Here is a 16249-nt window from a genome sequence, read left to right as displayed (position 1 = left end):
AAATTATTTTGCTCTTGGAGAAACTTATGCGTCTGTAAAAAGGGTGCTAAGGCGTGCGAGTTTATAGTTAGGTAATGATTAAAAACAAACAAAAGAAATAGTCCTATCAGAAAGTTTTTTTCTTAAGCTATGTTAATTCCACATGTTAGTTAGTTCTACTATACAAATCTTAGTTTCATTCAACTACACCAACTACATTGGTAAGCAAAATTACACCAATGTTTCATTTAGAATTCAGCCTAATTTAGTAGTGATGACAAGGGAAACAAGGCGCACGATTATGTATGGAGCTCTGAAAATTGTTTGTGTCAAAACCCCTCCATACGTCACTCCTGAGGCTTTTGGAAGAGTGAGCTACAGTGTCCCTGACAGGCGGCAACTAACACAAGGACATAGCGCGAAATGTGCTTGTTAATTACAGTACCCTGTGGGAGACTTGATCACTGGAGTGGTGTGTGGTTTGAGCGCGAAATTTCAAATTTGCGAGCTACTGTGACATTAAAATGTTGGGTTTCCGGACATTTGTGTTTTTAAAAGAAAACTTTTTTTTTCATTGTTCCCAGCATCCTATTAAATGTACGTCCAGGGGTTTTCCGAAAAAAAGTACTACAGCTGTATAACCCCAAATATATGGCGAGGTAACTTCTGGCTTTAAAAAAAAAAATTGGTTGTCTGTAAAGTCGGTTTACGGACGATAGTTTAACGTGACAACGTCATAACAAAACATTGATGAAATGATTGATCCAGAAAAAAATGAAATATCATACTTGGCCTGAGACTGAGCCGTAATAGGTTTTTGCAACCAAACAATTTAGGCATTAAAAATATTATGTTCTTTGAGGAAGAATTTTATTTTTTTAATTTTTCTATCTTTTGTATGATAAAATCTACCTCTGCATACTTTTATGAATAAAATTGAATCATTTTTATTGAATTATCACTATTTTGTATGGATACAAAGAAGGAGTGAAATGAAATCTACAATTTATTTGCTAAATTTACTTTTATTTGCATTCATTAATTCAAATATATTTATTACTTTTGTAGTGTCGCGCGCGCCGTATTTATTTTTACAAGTACAAAAATGATAGTTTTGCAGCGGCCAGGATTCGATCAATCAACCTTTTGATTGGTAGTCAGCGATGCTAACCGCACGGCCACGAGGCCATATTGGAAACAATTGTTTCAGATGTTTTTATAAAAATTTTGTTTTGTGTTGTGAAAGTTTTAAAAATGTATGTTGTCCGCCATGTTTATTTCTTATAGTGATAGGCGGGAAATTAATAACCGTACCGATTGTGCTGAAAATCGGTGGACGATCGTTAAACTACATAATATTAATAATTCAAACGACGAAAATATGATTGAAAAGTCAAATCGATGGTTGTTCCAATCGAGTGGAAGAGAGATGCCACGCATGCGTACAATGAGCATAACAGGACACATCCATAGTGGGACAATGTGCGTTACGGGACACTTTTTCGTGCGTGCAGCCGGTGTTCTCGATTTATTAGATGTTGTCACGTCAAAAAAAAAGGGGGGGGTTTGTCCGTAAAGTCGGTTTAGGGACGATAATTTTACGTGATAACGTCATAAGAAAACATTGATGAAAAAATTGCACACTTTTTAACTTTCAAATATTATTTAAAGTTTTTTTTGCAAATTATATTCATCACGAACAATTAGTTAAAAAGCCCCGCCTTAACCTGTTTGATATTGCAGAAGATTTTCGTCGCACGGTGGTTGACCGGTTCTTGCACGCTCGGCCCAGGCGGAACGTGGCAGATTTTTTTTCCGGTGCGTGCAGCCGGCGTTCATCGATTCATGAGACGTCATCACGTCCAAAAAAAAAAAAATGTGTGTGTGTGTGCTTGGCAGGCTTGTTCCACCGGACCATCACTGAGAGCGGGTCCTCGCTGGTGTACCGGACGGACTACAATGGCACCCGAGGGGCTTACCGCCTGGCGGAGGTGCTGGGGCACAACGCGACAAGCCGAGACGACCTGGTGCGGTTCCTCCGCAGCGCCAGGGCCGAGGACATTGTGGCCGCACAGACGCTGGCGGCCACAGAGGAGGTGATCCGTTTGCACCGCAGCCCTGCAGCCCGTAATACCTTTGAATATATATACTGTATAGAAGTCGCGAGTGGATAGGATTTACTCTACGTTTTTCAGGAGCGTATGATGAGCAGTTTGGGAACTTCACCGCTGCAGGGCGCTGCCGTAACGCCCCTGTATCGTCTTAGTTATTTACACGTTAGAGCGCAGCACTGTCGCCCGCTGTCATTCCCCGCACCCTCCCACCCAACATTCACTGCAGCTCAAGGTCGTTCAACGGGAGGGGGAAGGGGTGTTTGAAGAGTTCGACACTTGTCCGCTAGGGACCACCACAAGTCGATGCCCTAGAGATGGTGGTGATTGCGGCGGTGAATTAACCAACTACCTCAAAACCGTATTAGAAATTTTAACCTGGGCTGGCGACTTCTATACAGTATATATATTCAAAGGTAATACCTAGGGACACCTGTGTTCCGCGAATACATTTCGTGTCAAAGTCGTTTCACAAAATACTGTAGCTTTTCTCCTATGTGGTTATTGGCTGAGGTCAGGGAGAGGTGTCGTCCCGCGCTCTTGACGGGGCCAATGAGAATATGGTCACCGTACTGCTGCACCCTCACAATTTGCCATGACTCTTAGAAAAAGCTACAGTGTTTTGTGAAATACCTTGACACGAAATACAGGTGTCCCTAATAATACAACAACCGTGGCGTAGCCAAGATTTGTGTATGGAGGGCGGGGGGAGGGGTTAAGAAGCATGGTCGTCGTCCCCCCTATTAAAGCGGGGGTCCGGGGGTCCTCCCAAGGAAAAATTTTGATTTTAAGGTGTAAAATAGTGCTATTTTAGCAGTTTTCGGTACTTAACTTTAAATATTGTAATGGTAAAAATATTATTAATTTTTTTTAATAAAAAAATTGTTTCAGCAATGAAGTAAGAAATTAATTAAAGATATTTTAATCAATCCAAGTGCCTTGTCCACGTCCACTCAAAATCAAAAATCATGCTCGAAGCTCGACAGTACAAAGAAAAGGTAAAAAAAGGTTTGGGTTTCGGCAGAACTGGCCTATTCCTGGAAACAATTAGCTTTAGCTTGAAGAGTTACCCAGTCACCACCTGCTTATAATTACCGCGCTGGTTAAATACAATAGGTGTAAGATATTTGAAAGCTTGGGACCCGTCACGGTGTCACAACGTTATAACTTCTGCTCGCGACAGGGGTAGGGGAAGGGAAGGAGAATCGATAGGGCTCGCTTACTCTTCCCCTCCAGTGCAGTGGCCGGTGATATCAGTAAGACACTGTGCCGGAAATTAGGCATTTCGGCACATTTTTTTTATAATTTTTATTATAATTTTAAATTATTTTTGGAAATTTTATTTTTCTTTATAATTCGGTTACAAAAGGATGATTTACACTTTGTTAGGCTGGTGTACTCTAGATAGTTAAACTTTGTGCCAGTGGACCGAAGCACCTTTCTCAGGGACCTATCTTATATTTTGCTAGTCTAATGTAGTCGTTAGCAGCCCGGATGACATTTCTTCCGCAGCAGTCATGTCCGGGGTTTGTAATATTAATTCCCTACATGACTAAAATCGCATAAAGCAGCTTCTGGCCTGCAAGCTCTATTTCTCAGAGACCCGCTGAGAGTAGCGAGTCTCGGCACGAACGAGGATCCCGTGGACGCTCGTTCCCAGCCTGGTTGCGTTTTATGCCCCCCCCCCCCCTTTTCCTCCACCTCCCCCCCCCCTTTATTCTAAGAATTTAGCCCAGGACCATTGACCTGACGTGATCCCCACCAGGCAGTGACCGACTTCAAGGACGACTTGCCATAAAAAATATGTGCAAGGATGGACCACCTACGACATCTAGCGGCAGAAACAGTAACTTCTTCCCTTGTGGCCAGCACGTGGAGCTGACCCCCGCGACACCTGTGGGCGATCTTGTTAACCCCCTCCCCTTTTCTTTCCCCTGGAGGCCACCAGAGTACAGCACTGGCTGGCCATATGGCCCTATGTTTCCTCCTCGCGGCCTGTAGAAGTCGATTGTTTGTTGCTTCCTGTGCACACCGGTAGAAAGAGCGGCAGTCGCTCTTCGGCGCAAACAACTGAAGTCGTGCTCACGACCACTCGGTCACCTCTGGATGTCTTCGGCCCAGAGCCGAACCTTCCCCCTCTTTTCCCTAGGGCCTACCGCGCGTTTTAATTAGGAGCTTTGTCCGCCACCGCGACACTTAGTACTCTGACTTCGGCTACTTACTACGTCATCTCGGCGTCCTCTGTGTTAAGAGGCTTTTCGCGGCAATGATAAACTCGTGGGAATAAGATATGTAGTCCGCTGTCTTAAGGGATGTGATACCAGCTAAATTTCAGTAGTAGCCAGTCAGTAGGAACAATTAGAACAAGTCATGTCTTAGTTTAAAGTTTAGTTAATTTTTATCTTACCTAGTGATGATTTCTGCCGCGTCATCCGCGCAATTCTGATGTCGGCGCGAGACATCTCCTGAGCCCTGGAGCTACACCCTGTTTGGTGAGTTACTTCGATCTTTTTCCTCCCCGAATTCCCGTTTGTTGGCCTTTTCGCGCCGACTGTGTTTGACTGTCTGGAAGCAGATCTAATTTGTTTGGAATTTGGCTTGTGTTTCAGACAGGGTCCAACATTTGGGCGCCGAAATTGCACCCATCATGTTGTCCAGGACCTCCAGCTTCAAATTTCTTTAAGAAGAGCTTCCCCCCGGCCAGATGTCCAACTTGAAGCCCCGGGTGATAATTAAAATATAACTCCCCCCTACCGGCAACGAAACAAATCATTTAAACGAAGACCAGCGAACAGTGCCTTAACAAACATATCAAATAAAAACATGTGAAATTGTAATAGTAGGTAATGAGTGAACGAACCTAACCCGCTATAAAATGTCTTTTTTTATTGTTAAATGCATAGTATAACATGTTTTAATAATTTCGGGCCGGCCCTCCTTTTTGTTACTTGCTAATATATTTTATTGTTAAATCAAAACAAATGGAAATCAGAAGATTTAATTTACATTTTTAAATAAAACAGGGAACCTATAGACCAAGCTACTTATGTAGTGTTTATTTATTTATTATATACCTTATACTATTTAAAACGATCCACTAGCTCCCTAGTGGCCTGTGTGCAGGGAGTATAAAATTGTCATGTTCACCACCTCGTGCCCCCTCTGGTAATACTTGTATTTTTCTCTATAATTTCGCCCAGCTGTTTCCTAGGACTTTTTTTATTAAATTAAAATAATATAATTTTAGGGCTGGAGGGGCGTATCAACACCCAGGCTTTTAACTAACCTGCTTTCAGATAAGAAAAAAAAATTGGCTAAGGGGGGGGGGGTTAGAACCCCTAACCCCCCTCCCTGGCTACGCCACTGATACCACATAGCTGCAGGCCCGGTGAAACTTACCAGGGTAGAAGGTCTTCCACCCGGCAGTCCATGGTGTGTCACATTCTGTGATCTTGCGCCAATCTAACCGCTCACGTTCAAATTTTTTTTATCTCGGTTGGATTTCGGCTGTTGACTTTCTGCCCGCCGGATCACATTACTGTGCTTCTGTTTTTGACGTGATAATGTCTTATAAATCGATGAACGCTGGTTGCACGCACGAAAAAGCATGACTCATTTTCATGTTCCGCCTGAGCCGAGCGTGCAAGAACCGGCTAACCAACTTGCGAGAAAATCTTCTATAATATCAAACAGGTTAAGGCGGGCTTTTTAAAAGCAGAAATTTAAAAAAAAATTGATTCATTTGTCCAAATTTCGTCATTTCAAATTAACATTTTATTGACATTGATATGATTTCAGTTTATTTCTATAACTAATTGTTCGTGATTATATATTTAAACAAATTATTTAAATTAAATCTGCAAAAACTGAAAATAATATATGAAAATTAAAAAGTATGCAATTTTTCATCAGTTTTTTCTTATGACGTGATCACGTAAAAATTATCGTCCGTAAACCGACTTTACAGACAAAAAAAATTTTCGAGATCTCCGAGAGCTGGTAATAGGACCACACAATCGTACATTATTCGGGCAACAACTATTCCTTACCTTGGATATGTTCTCTCGCATTACAGTTGACGACTATTCTCAGAAGTAAAAAAAATGAAAAGCGACATTTCGTTTCCCGCCTGAGGCAGGGCCTGCACGGATGTAACGGGACCGAACACTCAACAGGAGTCCGATGCCCCCACCCGAGGGACAGGCCTGATGTTCCGACCAGCCTGAAGAATGGGCGAGGTGAGAGATGAATTATGGAGCAATGACTAATGAATTGTTGGGGGGAAATGGGAGAACTCTGAGGAGAAAACCCACAGGCCACGAAATCATCCGTCACGTTTCATTCTAGCGAAAAATCCACGTTTGACGCCGCCCGGGGGAACGAAAAAACACTGGATCACGTCCGTGGGAGACCAGTTTTAAAACCACTTGACCACTGTGCCTCTCAGATCTATTTTTGGAGTAAATTACTTGAAATAAATTTTTGACGTGATAACGTCTTATATAAATCGATGAACGCCGGCTGCACGCACGAAAAAAACGACTCATTGTCACGTTCCGCCTGAGCCGAGCGTGCAAGAACCGGCCAAACAACGTGCGAGAAAATCTTCTATAATATCAAACAGGTTAAGGCGGGCTTTTTAACTGATTTTTCGTGATTATATTTGAACAAATTATTTACATTAAATTTGCAAAAACTGTAAATTATATTTGAAAATTAAAAAAGTATGCAATTTTTCATCAATGTTTTCTTATGACGTTATCACGTAAAAATCATCGTCCGTAAATCGACTTTACGGACGACCAGATCTCCGAGAGCTGGGAATAGGACCATACATTAACAGAACTTCAGCCACGCCCCCACGACCCGGGTTCCTGCTAACCTCTCTGCACGGACGTGTCGCAGGACGGGAGGACAGTGGCGCTCAAGACGCAGCCGACGGTGGAGCCGAGGACGAGGAAGGACGCGAGGTCTTCCTGCCCGACACCCCGGAGGACCTGATGAGGGCCGGGAGGATCAACCCGCTGCCCGGCATCGTCGGCGTGAACCTCCTGGAGACCAGGGACTCAGGTGATCGCTGATAGAGACCCGGGGGAAAAAAAATTCGCTGGATTCATTTCGCGACATGCGACATGCGACCTTTATGCAACTTCTGCTATTGGTTCAATGTTGACCCCTGGAGGACTGCGGGCCAACTATAGACCCCTCGGTCGAAGCGGTATCGAATCACGGGTCTCCCAATTGAGACACCTCGCGAGTCCAGTGGCCAATGAACAGGTGACGTTTGCCCGAGTGTTGCACAGGATATCGTGGAGTCTATCCTGGAGGTCATTGAACCTCGAATTTCTCCAGTCCCTAGCTGATCACACTGTAAACAATTAATTGGATATGTTTTCAATTTCCCGAACACGTAACGGAATGCTTTTTTTTAACCGGTGGTGGGTCGAGTCCGAATCTCGGATTTGATTCTTAAAAGAGTAGTACATCGAGTTCAAATCATGAATTCGAATCGTAATCGAGTACATGAAATCCGAATCATCAATTCGATTTTTAAAAGAGTGCATCGAGTCCGAGTCACCAATTCGATTCTTAAAAGAGTGTATCGAGGCAGAATAATTAATTTTATTCTTAAAAATAGATATGCAAGTCCCAATATAGATCTCAAGAATGAAAAAAACTTCATTTATAAATTTAATAAAACTTAAATTGCCATTTTAAAATCAAACAAAACCATATTTTAATCTTTAGAATTCAAAATATGATTTTTTTTGTCACAAACATTCGTTGAAATGCTAAACATACATGCTGAGAGCACTGTAACTGGTGGCAAAAACCAAGATTTTTTTGTAGTTCATGCAACAAACAATTAAATGATAATGAATGTCATCCCTGTAAAAATACACATGTAGCTAGTGTTTGACACTCTGAATTTTATTTAAAAAATATATTTTTTCCCCTCAATATTTAAATTTTTAGCATCCCAAAATTTGGCATTATTTGAGGATTTGATGATTTAATCCGCCCATATCTGTTTATAACATAATCTTAAGGATTTCCCAGCAACTCTGCTGCTGTACAATGTGTTGCATGGATTCTACAAGATTTAGATGTATAAAAACATTATTTTATTATAAAGCATTATATATTTCGCATCAATGTTTTTAATATAAACATCACTTACTGCTGTAAAAGTATAGTTTTTGTTTATTACAAATGTTATATATGTGTAAATAATGACATAAAAATATATTGGAAGTTTACAAATTCGTTTTATTCATATTAGGGAGAGATGGAATGCAACTAGACAAGTATAAGTCACCATGCAAAGTGTGCTCGGAACTTAAAGACAAGTACAGTTAGTTGCATATGCAAGGAATGCTGTAAGGGAACATATAGGAGTTATGGATGTATTTGAAAGATTTTGGTGAAGGTAGTATATTATTTTTGATTAGCAAGGTGAGATGCTACAACACACAGAACTAAAAACTACACAATAAGTAATGCAAGTTGAGAATGATAACATGATAGTCCAAAACACTTGATAACTAAAGCTTTTTAAATATACAAAATCCATTTTTTCTACCCCACCACCAAAAACATTTCTGTATCCAACACTGTGCACAGTAAGGCAAAGACAGTTGCTACACAAACATGACCACGCTCTGCTACCAAATTTATTCCAATATTTCTATCGCCTTGATCATAATGATATATTTTATTAGGATTTCGATTGTGGGTGGGTGTATCCTCGTATGTACGCCCCTGGTTACAACACAATTATCCAGGTAAAACTAATTTTTAGATGTCACAAAAATGTTGCACTGTGACTTTAATGATATCATGGAAATAATATGTATAATTAGTATTAGTTACATAATATGTTAAGACTATATGTGTTATGTGAGAATAATTAAAAAGAAATGCCAAAGGTGCAGGAACTATATAATTGCATCCAGATTGCCTTTAAAAAAAAACACACAGGTGAGCAAGGGTCACACAACAGCTGTGCAGTGGCACAGTCTCCACAAAGGCCTTCATGGCAGGTAGGTAAAAGAAGTACGAAAATAACTACAAATTATCGAACGGTCTTAACATTAATTATGGTAGCATTAAAAATGCAAAAAAAAATATTACTCCACTGTGGAGAAAGGCGATAAGTGAATCAACACAGTCCCAAGAGGAATAGGAGACGGGGTTGTTTGAGTAGAGGTATTACTGGGACGAGGTTTAAAACAAAGGCAAAGTGCAAGTTTAAGAAAACAAATGATCACCAAGGAAGATAGTGACACTACACCAAATTTAAAATAGTTATTAGGTTTAGACAGTAGGCAGAGATGTATAATATTAGCTACAGGCTGTAAAGCCTTTTTTTTTATTCCACTAATTGTTGCGCCATATTAGTTGAACGCCGAAAACATTGGTTGAAGTGTAGTGTTTTCAGTGTGGAAACAGTTTTAAATGCCCCTTTTTTATGAAATTGACTGTTTTTAATGATGGAGATTCTAGTTTTTACTTACTAACCATCATCAGACGTGGTAAAGCACAATTTCCGCAATGTTTTAAGCGGAACAATATGGTGCAGGCGAGGTTCAAAAGTAACTTCACTTACATCAAGCATTCCGTTTCTTGGTAATTCATAACTCCATGATTAGCAATGTCTTGGAAAACTGCTACCACTAGGTTGGGATTACAACAAACCATCCAGAAGTTTAAAAACAGAATGATTGGGCATAAATTAAGGAAAACTGTAAATGAGAGAAACCAAAGTTAAACTTAAAAACATGAATCATATGTAGACTCAGATTCATAGCTATTGAAGAACTGATGAAACCAAATTTTTTAGTAACGATTGACAAGTTCACAATGAGATGCATTGTAGTTTAATTCGCTAAAGACTACGGAGCGTGTACAGAGACTGGCAATAAATATTGACTTCTAGCAAAAAAAAATCCCTGTCATGTTGGGCTAAATGTGAGAGGAAATGCATTTACTGAAGCCCACTATATGGATTACGATAACCATTCCGAATTAAGTTCTCTGCAATATTATGTAGCTAAGTTGCTGTAATTTTCTTAGTCTGTCTTCACTGGTTATTTTTTCACACCCCCTCCCCCTTCCCAGGCAACGGCCATGCGTTACAGAAAAACTTACAGACTTTTAGACTAAGAATGCACTTCAAACAAACAAAGAGCATTTTGTAATTGCACTTAACTGGTGCTTTGTAGACATTACACTGTATTTAGATTTCAGATAGCTGTCTTTTTTCTCTTCGTTATAAACATGGAAACACAGGCGTGGACGAAACAAGAAAATTTTCGCAGTAGTTTTAACGAGTTTTCGAATGTTTCACTAACATACCAAGATTATTCTTGTGGATTTAATGAGCCAAAAATTGTGAACCAAAAACCCATAAATTTCGGAAGATAACAGTCCGTGGATGGTTCTTAATCAGCTTTCATCGTCAAATTCGAGGTGGAAATTTTTTTTTTTAAATATTGTGTTCACTGATCACTTTTCACAAATATTGTGTATTGTGATCGGGAAGCCTTCTTTTCACAAGAGCCAAACACCCAATCGTGCATCTTCTGTTTTTTTTTTTGTTCATTGTAACTCATGATAACTAATGGTCAATTAGGTTAGGTTAGCTACATTATAAATACTTTAAAACATTGTGGACGGTTGATTTCGTTAGGATAGCTACATTAAAGATACTGTGAAATCATGTAAATGATTTCCTAGCCCTGGATAGCTACATATTAAAAAGTTATTTGCTAAGCAACCATAAAATGATTTTACAGTATTTTTAATGTAGCTATACTTACCTAATATAACCAACCATCCACAATGTTTTAAAGTATTTATAATATAGCTAACCTATCCTAATCGACCGCAAAATTTAATGCCACACCGGTTTATACAATGAGATAGAACCGGGGGGGAAAAAGCGAGCATGAACTTCGGGAAACTTCGGGTGTGGCTCTCTCGTCTGTGAAATGAAGGCTTCCCATTGTGATCACTGACGCGCTCCTGTTTTCCAGCGGTCACTGACGCGGTTCTGGAAGATTACTATACCGACCCTGAATACGTGGTGCCTGAAATACTGAACCTGACCAGAGGTTCAGCACAGTCGAAGATGTTGGCGGCGGAGATCAAGCACTTCTACTTTGGAACACGGGCCATAAGCAACAGCACCCTTCCACAGCTGTTCAACGTAAGTTTCATTTGTTCTGTAGTGGCTCCAAGATTACTTTTCTCAGAGGGACTATTTTAAGAAAAGAAAAATGTAATTTGTAAAATAATAACATGTAAGAAAATTCGAGATTGGCCATAAAATATTTACAAAAGGTCATACATATCCAGCTAAGTAGGAGTGAGCGGGGTGCTTTCACAACTTAGAAACTTAGAATCTTCTAAGTTATGCCTGTTCTAAATTGTGTGTTTCTAAGTTATGATAGTTCTAAGTTATGCCTGTTCTAAGTTGTGTGTTTCTAAGTTATGATAGTTCTAAGTTATGTGGTTTCTGCTTTCTATGTTACGTATTTCTAAGTTATGATCGTTCTAACTTATGACAGTTCTAAGTTACGTCGATTTTTTCGAGGTTTCTAAGTTATGACTGTTCTAAGTTGTGTGTTTCTATGTTATGTGTGGTTTCCGGAGTGAGCGGCCCCCACGCGCATTCGTTCCAAATTTTGGCCAAAAGTTGCGTCCGATGGGTTTAAAAACTCACCCCAAATTTCAACCTTGTAGCTGCACTAGGAACAAAGATAAAAAAATACCACTAGTATTTTTGGTGAAGATTTTTTTCCTCAGGATACACTAAACCGATTTTTATGAAAAATAAACATGTGTTGTAAATATATTCAAGGCGATTCACACAAAAAAAATCAAGAACTTAATCCCACAAACGTTACTACCCGAAAAAAAATTATTTTAGTTTTAACGATTTTTTTTTTTCGGTCAATCGCTCACGAGATATAATTACCGGGTTTCTTTTCTATTAGACAATCGGACCTTTTGTAAACAATGTTTTGTCAGTTGGTTACAATGCTAAGCTGTTTAAATTCTAATATTGTAAAAACTACATACCATTTTTCTAGGATCACTTAATGTGAGGATGAGGATGAGTTAAAGATAGGGTGTTTTTTGTTATAGGTTCCTGTAATGGTTTAGGTTTGAGGGGGGGGGGGGGGGGGAGAGAAGTGTGCTGTCTTTATCTCACTGATATGTAGAACGTGTGACAAACTTTAATGGCTGTTCTCCCAACTGGAACAGATTGTTCTCAATCAATATTGTAATGTGATTTGGCTTTTTGTGACCCTTGTGACTCACACACCATAAAACAACACCTTACAACAGAAAAAACAAAATTGAAAACTGTGGAATCAATCGTAATCAATAGAATGGCTTACAGTGGAAACCAACATAAACCATCAGAAAAATGGAAAAGAAAAACTAGAAAACAATATATCCCAACCGATTGACAACAGAAACCATCAAAATACAATAGAGTATAACATAAAACACTAGAAAACAACAGACCCGAAAATAATAACTTGCAACAGAAAACAACAAAAACCAACAAAATACGATAAAAACACTAAAATACAACGAAAAATCTAATAAGTTAGAATGCCTTACAACAGAAAAAAAAACACTTGTAAAAACAGAAACCAATAAAAAACAACAAAATACAATTTAGAGAACACTATAAAAAAAAGTCCTCAAGATAGTGACTCACGATAGAAATCAACATAATACAACTAAAAACACTATAAAACAACAGAATACAAAGCAAAACACTAGGAAACAACATATCCCAACAGAATGCCATAAAAAAGAAACCAACAACAACCCAAATGATACAATGGGGAGAAAAAGAAACAACAGAAACCATTAGAATCCAATATAATTCACTAAAAAAAACAACAGAACCAACAGAATAAAGCCAAGTATACAAGGAGTTTGTGTTTATACCAATAGAGTTTTCTGCTGAGGAACATATATTTTTCATTTAACAATTGGAACTTTACTATTGCAATAAAATATAATCTTATTAAAATAACTATACATATTATTTATTGTATTAAAGTGTGCTGTAAAAATAGAACAAATACCATTATGAATAATTATTCAATGTATGCATGAACATGTTATTATTAATAAATATTTAAAAAAATATTTATTTATAATTAAAGTATTTGTGACACGTAAATTGAGTTTAACCATTAAGAATTATGAGTAAATTAAAATATTGCTAGCTAAAAAATTTTTTTTGGAAAAATTGAAAAATATTAGAATTTATTTATGAATGATATGAATTCTTTAACATTAGAATTCAACAGAATCCAATAGAATGCAAAGAAACCCACTACAAAGAAAACAACCGATCCCAAAATAGTGCTTTACAACAAAAAACAACATAATACAACAAAAAACAGTAAATTACATCATAAACTAATATAATGCATCACAACAGTAACCACCAAAAACCAACAGAAAACGATAATAAACACCAGAAAACAACAGAGCCCAATATAGTGTCTTAAATATAAACCAACAGAATACAGTGGAAAACACTAGAAAACAACACAAATCAACAGACTGTTTTACATCAGAAATCAACAAAATCTAACAGAATACAATCAACCCAATGAAAAACAACAAAAGCCAATGGAATGCCTTACAACGGAAACCAACATACACCAATGAAATACACTGAGAATTTCAACAGAAATCAACAAATTCCCGCATTGAATACAACAGAAAATCTTGTAGCCTATCATATTTCTGTTGGTTTCTGTTGTTACATTTTGTTGGGTTTTCTGTTTTAATTTTTTCGTATGGTAGGTACTACATAAATTAGCATTTACACTTTTAATTTTTTTAAGGGAAGAAGGTTAAAATTAGTATTTATTTTTAGATATTTTTTTAAAATGGGATTAATACTCTAAACTTGTCAAATTTGAGTAAGTCAAGAAGTGGGTCGCACATAAGCCTTGTATGTTTTAGCCTCTTTTAAATGAACGAGTTTGTCAACTAAAAGGGCCAAGAAGTATAACATCAAGTATAGTTTTTTTTTTTTTTTTTTTAAGTTTTGTTAAGACAAAGCTTAATGGCCAATAGTTATGAAGTCAAGTATAGTTTTTATTTTAAGTGGTGCTACAGAAAAAAAATTAGCCTTTATATTAGCTTGACGGAAACTGTAAGGGTTTTCAAAATTCGCATTACAGGATATTTTGTTTTGCAGCTCATTTCTGACTACAGAATATATCCTGTCTACAGAGCTGAGGTATTACGCCTGACATACTCACCGGCTAAGATCTACATGTACTACTTTGTTTACAATGGAACTTTACGCTTTCAAACGAACAAGTACACAGTTGGTAAGTAGGCTATACTCAGTGTCACAGGCAGAGTATTTATTACCTATCACCCCTCCCCTTCTCTATCCCTTCAACAAATAAAATCCACAGGGAATATAAGTATTTGAGTTTAATAAAAACGTTTAATATGTTTTTTTCCTTAATTTACATATACCATACATAGTTTTATAACTTTCTCAATAAAAAAAGGAAGCTTAAAGTAATAATGAAAGTTGCAGCACAGAAATAATTCTTCACTGGATTTTATTATAAACTGACCTGGTGTGCAACGATTGCAAACTAAATAGGCCTATATTAAAAGTTTGTGATTTTTCAAGGTGCAGAAAGCACTGAAGTAGTGTGAGAAATTATTTTTTGGCCAGATTTATAGCATTTTCTTATCCAAAAAATTTCTCTTGGGAAGATACCTTCAGTCGCAAGTTTTATAGAAGTAAAAATTCTTTAGAGCAAAAAGTGAGACAATGACGTTATCAGAGTTCTGCATAAAATTGTCACGGGAAAAAAAAAAGTAAAGCTCACATTTCAGATAGCAAAATAGGCTTGAATTAAGCTTTCCATTGTGTGTATGCTTTAAAAAAAACTTGATTCAAGGTTAATATTTACACATAACAAGCTTGCAGCAATCTTGACATTGACAAGCCTGCAAGATTGAGGCAACGTTTCACGGTTCAAATATGGCTTGAATCAATCTCTTGACGCGTCAAGCTTGCATGGCAAGCATAATTCAATTCACGTGGCAAGCTTGTCGCAAGCACACGTGCCTATGTGGGAGCGATTGAAGTAGCGAGTCGGTCAACTGTAAGACTCTTTGCAGGCGTTGTTACTAATGTGATCCTCCAGTGTGAACCACCATTGTGTGTGTACTTATTAGCTGACAAATTTACCTTTTCCGAAGAAAAAAAAACAGGTGGCATCACAGCAGCACTCGATGGCATGTTCTCATTATGGCACATGAAAGTATGCACACTTGCATAGTTGCATACACGCATACTCACGCATTCTTAAACTTGCGCACTCGCATAGGTATTTGCCTACACGCATATTTGCACACATTCATTCTTATGCATATAAAGGTGACGTTTTCACTTTTTATGTGCATGGCGTACAAGCTCTCATTTTTTTTTATTAGACGTCGCCATTAAAAAAAATATTTTACGTCCAGCTCATTAAAAAAAAAAAATTTTACGTTGCAAAATATATTATCCAGCCCATTCACAAAAAAAAAAGTGTAGTAATATGTTTAAGGTATTGTAGAACTTTAACAGGGTGATTCTTGTGCATCGATAACAATGCAGTCATTCAGAAAACATTCAGCTGGCTTTACGGACTAACCCAAAACAAATTCTGACCTAAACTCACGCCTGAACGAAAAATATTACGTAAATAATTAGGCAATATTATGTCGATTTGTTAGGTTAGGCAAAGATATATCCAGCACAAAATGGAAAAGAAGGGGAGAGGCTTTTTTCTGGAATTTAATATCTTACATGGCGAAGGCGGTGTATAATGTCAAACAATAAAACATGATGAGGGGGGGAGGGTAAAATACAGCATTAAATAAATTTAATAATAGTTTGCGAAGATTAGATACAAATTTTCTAATTGCAGTTCCATGCTTTTTTTTTTCCTTCGCACGCAAGGGAACGGGATCAGATGTTTGCTCCCCACTAGAGGTGTAAAAGTAACGAAAAAAAGCGTACCCGTATGTATTCGTTACTATAACAATTAGTACTCGTTACTATCGTATCGTTACGTTACTCGTTACTTCTGATACCG

The 16249-nt window shown here is 38.0% G+C and overlaps 1 protein-coding gene across 2 annotated transcripts in view; it reads left to right on the top strand.

Annotated features, from left to right (window-relative positions):
- The window catches only part of LOC134540774 (esterase B1-like), a 36725-nt gene extending 25459 nt beyond the window's left edge, over positions 1–11266 (top strand). For both annotated transcript variants that reach the window (XM_063383691.1, XM_063383692.1), the window contains exons 7-9: positions 1879–2075; positions 6996–7160; positions 11129–11266. In XM_063383691.1, the coding sequence (XP_063239761.1) occupies positions 1879–2075; positions 6996–7091 (293 nt within the window). In that variant the 3' untranslated portion in view covers positions 7092–7160; positions 11129–11266. The remainder of the gene's footprint in view (positions 1–1878; positions 2076–6995; positions 7161–11128) is intronic.
- The last annotated feature ends 4983 nt before the right edge of the window (positions 11267–16249 follow it).

The sequence above is a fragment of the Bacillus rossius genome, chromosome 17 (genome assembly GCF_032445375.1).
Source record: "Bacillus rossius redtenbacheri isolate Brsri chromosome 17, Brsri_v3, whole genome shotgun sequence".
Taxonomy (NCBI): Eukaryota; Metazoa; Arthropoda; class Insecta; order Phasmatodea; family Bacillidae; genus Bacillus; species Bacillus rossius.
This window is presented reverse-complemented; position numbering and strand designations above follow the sequence as displayed.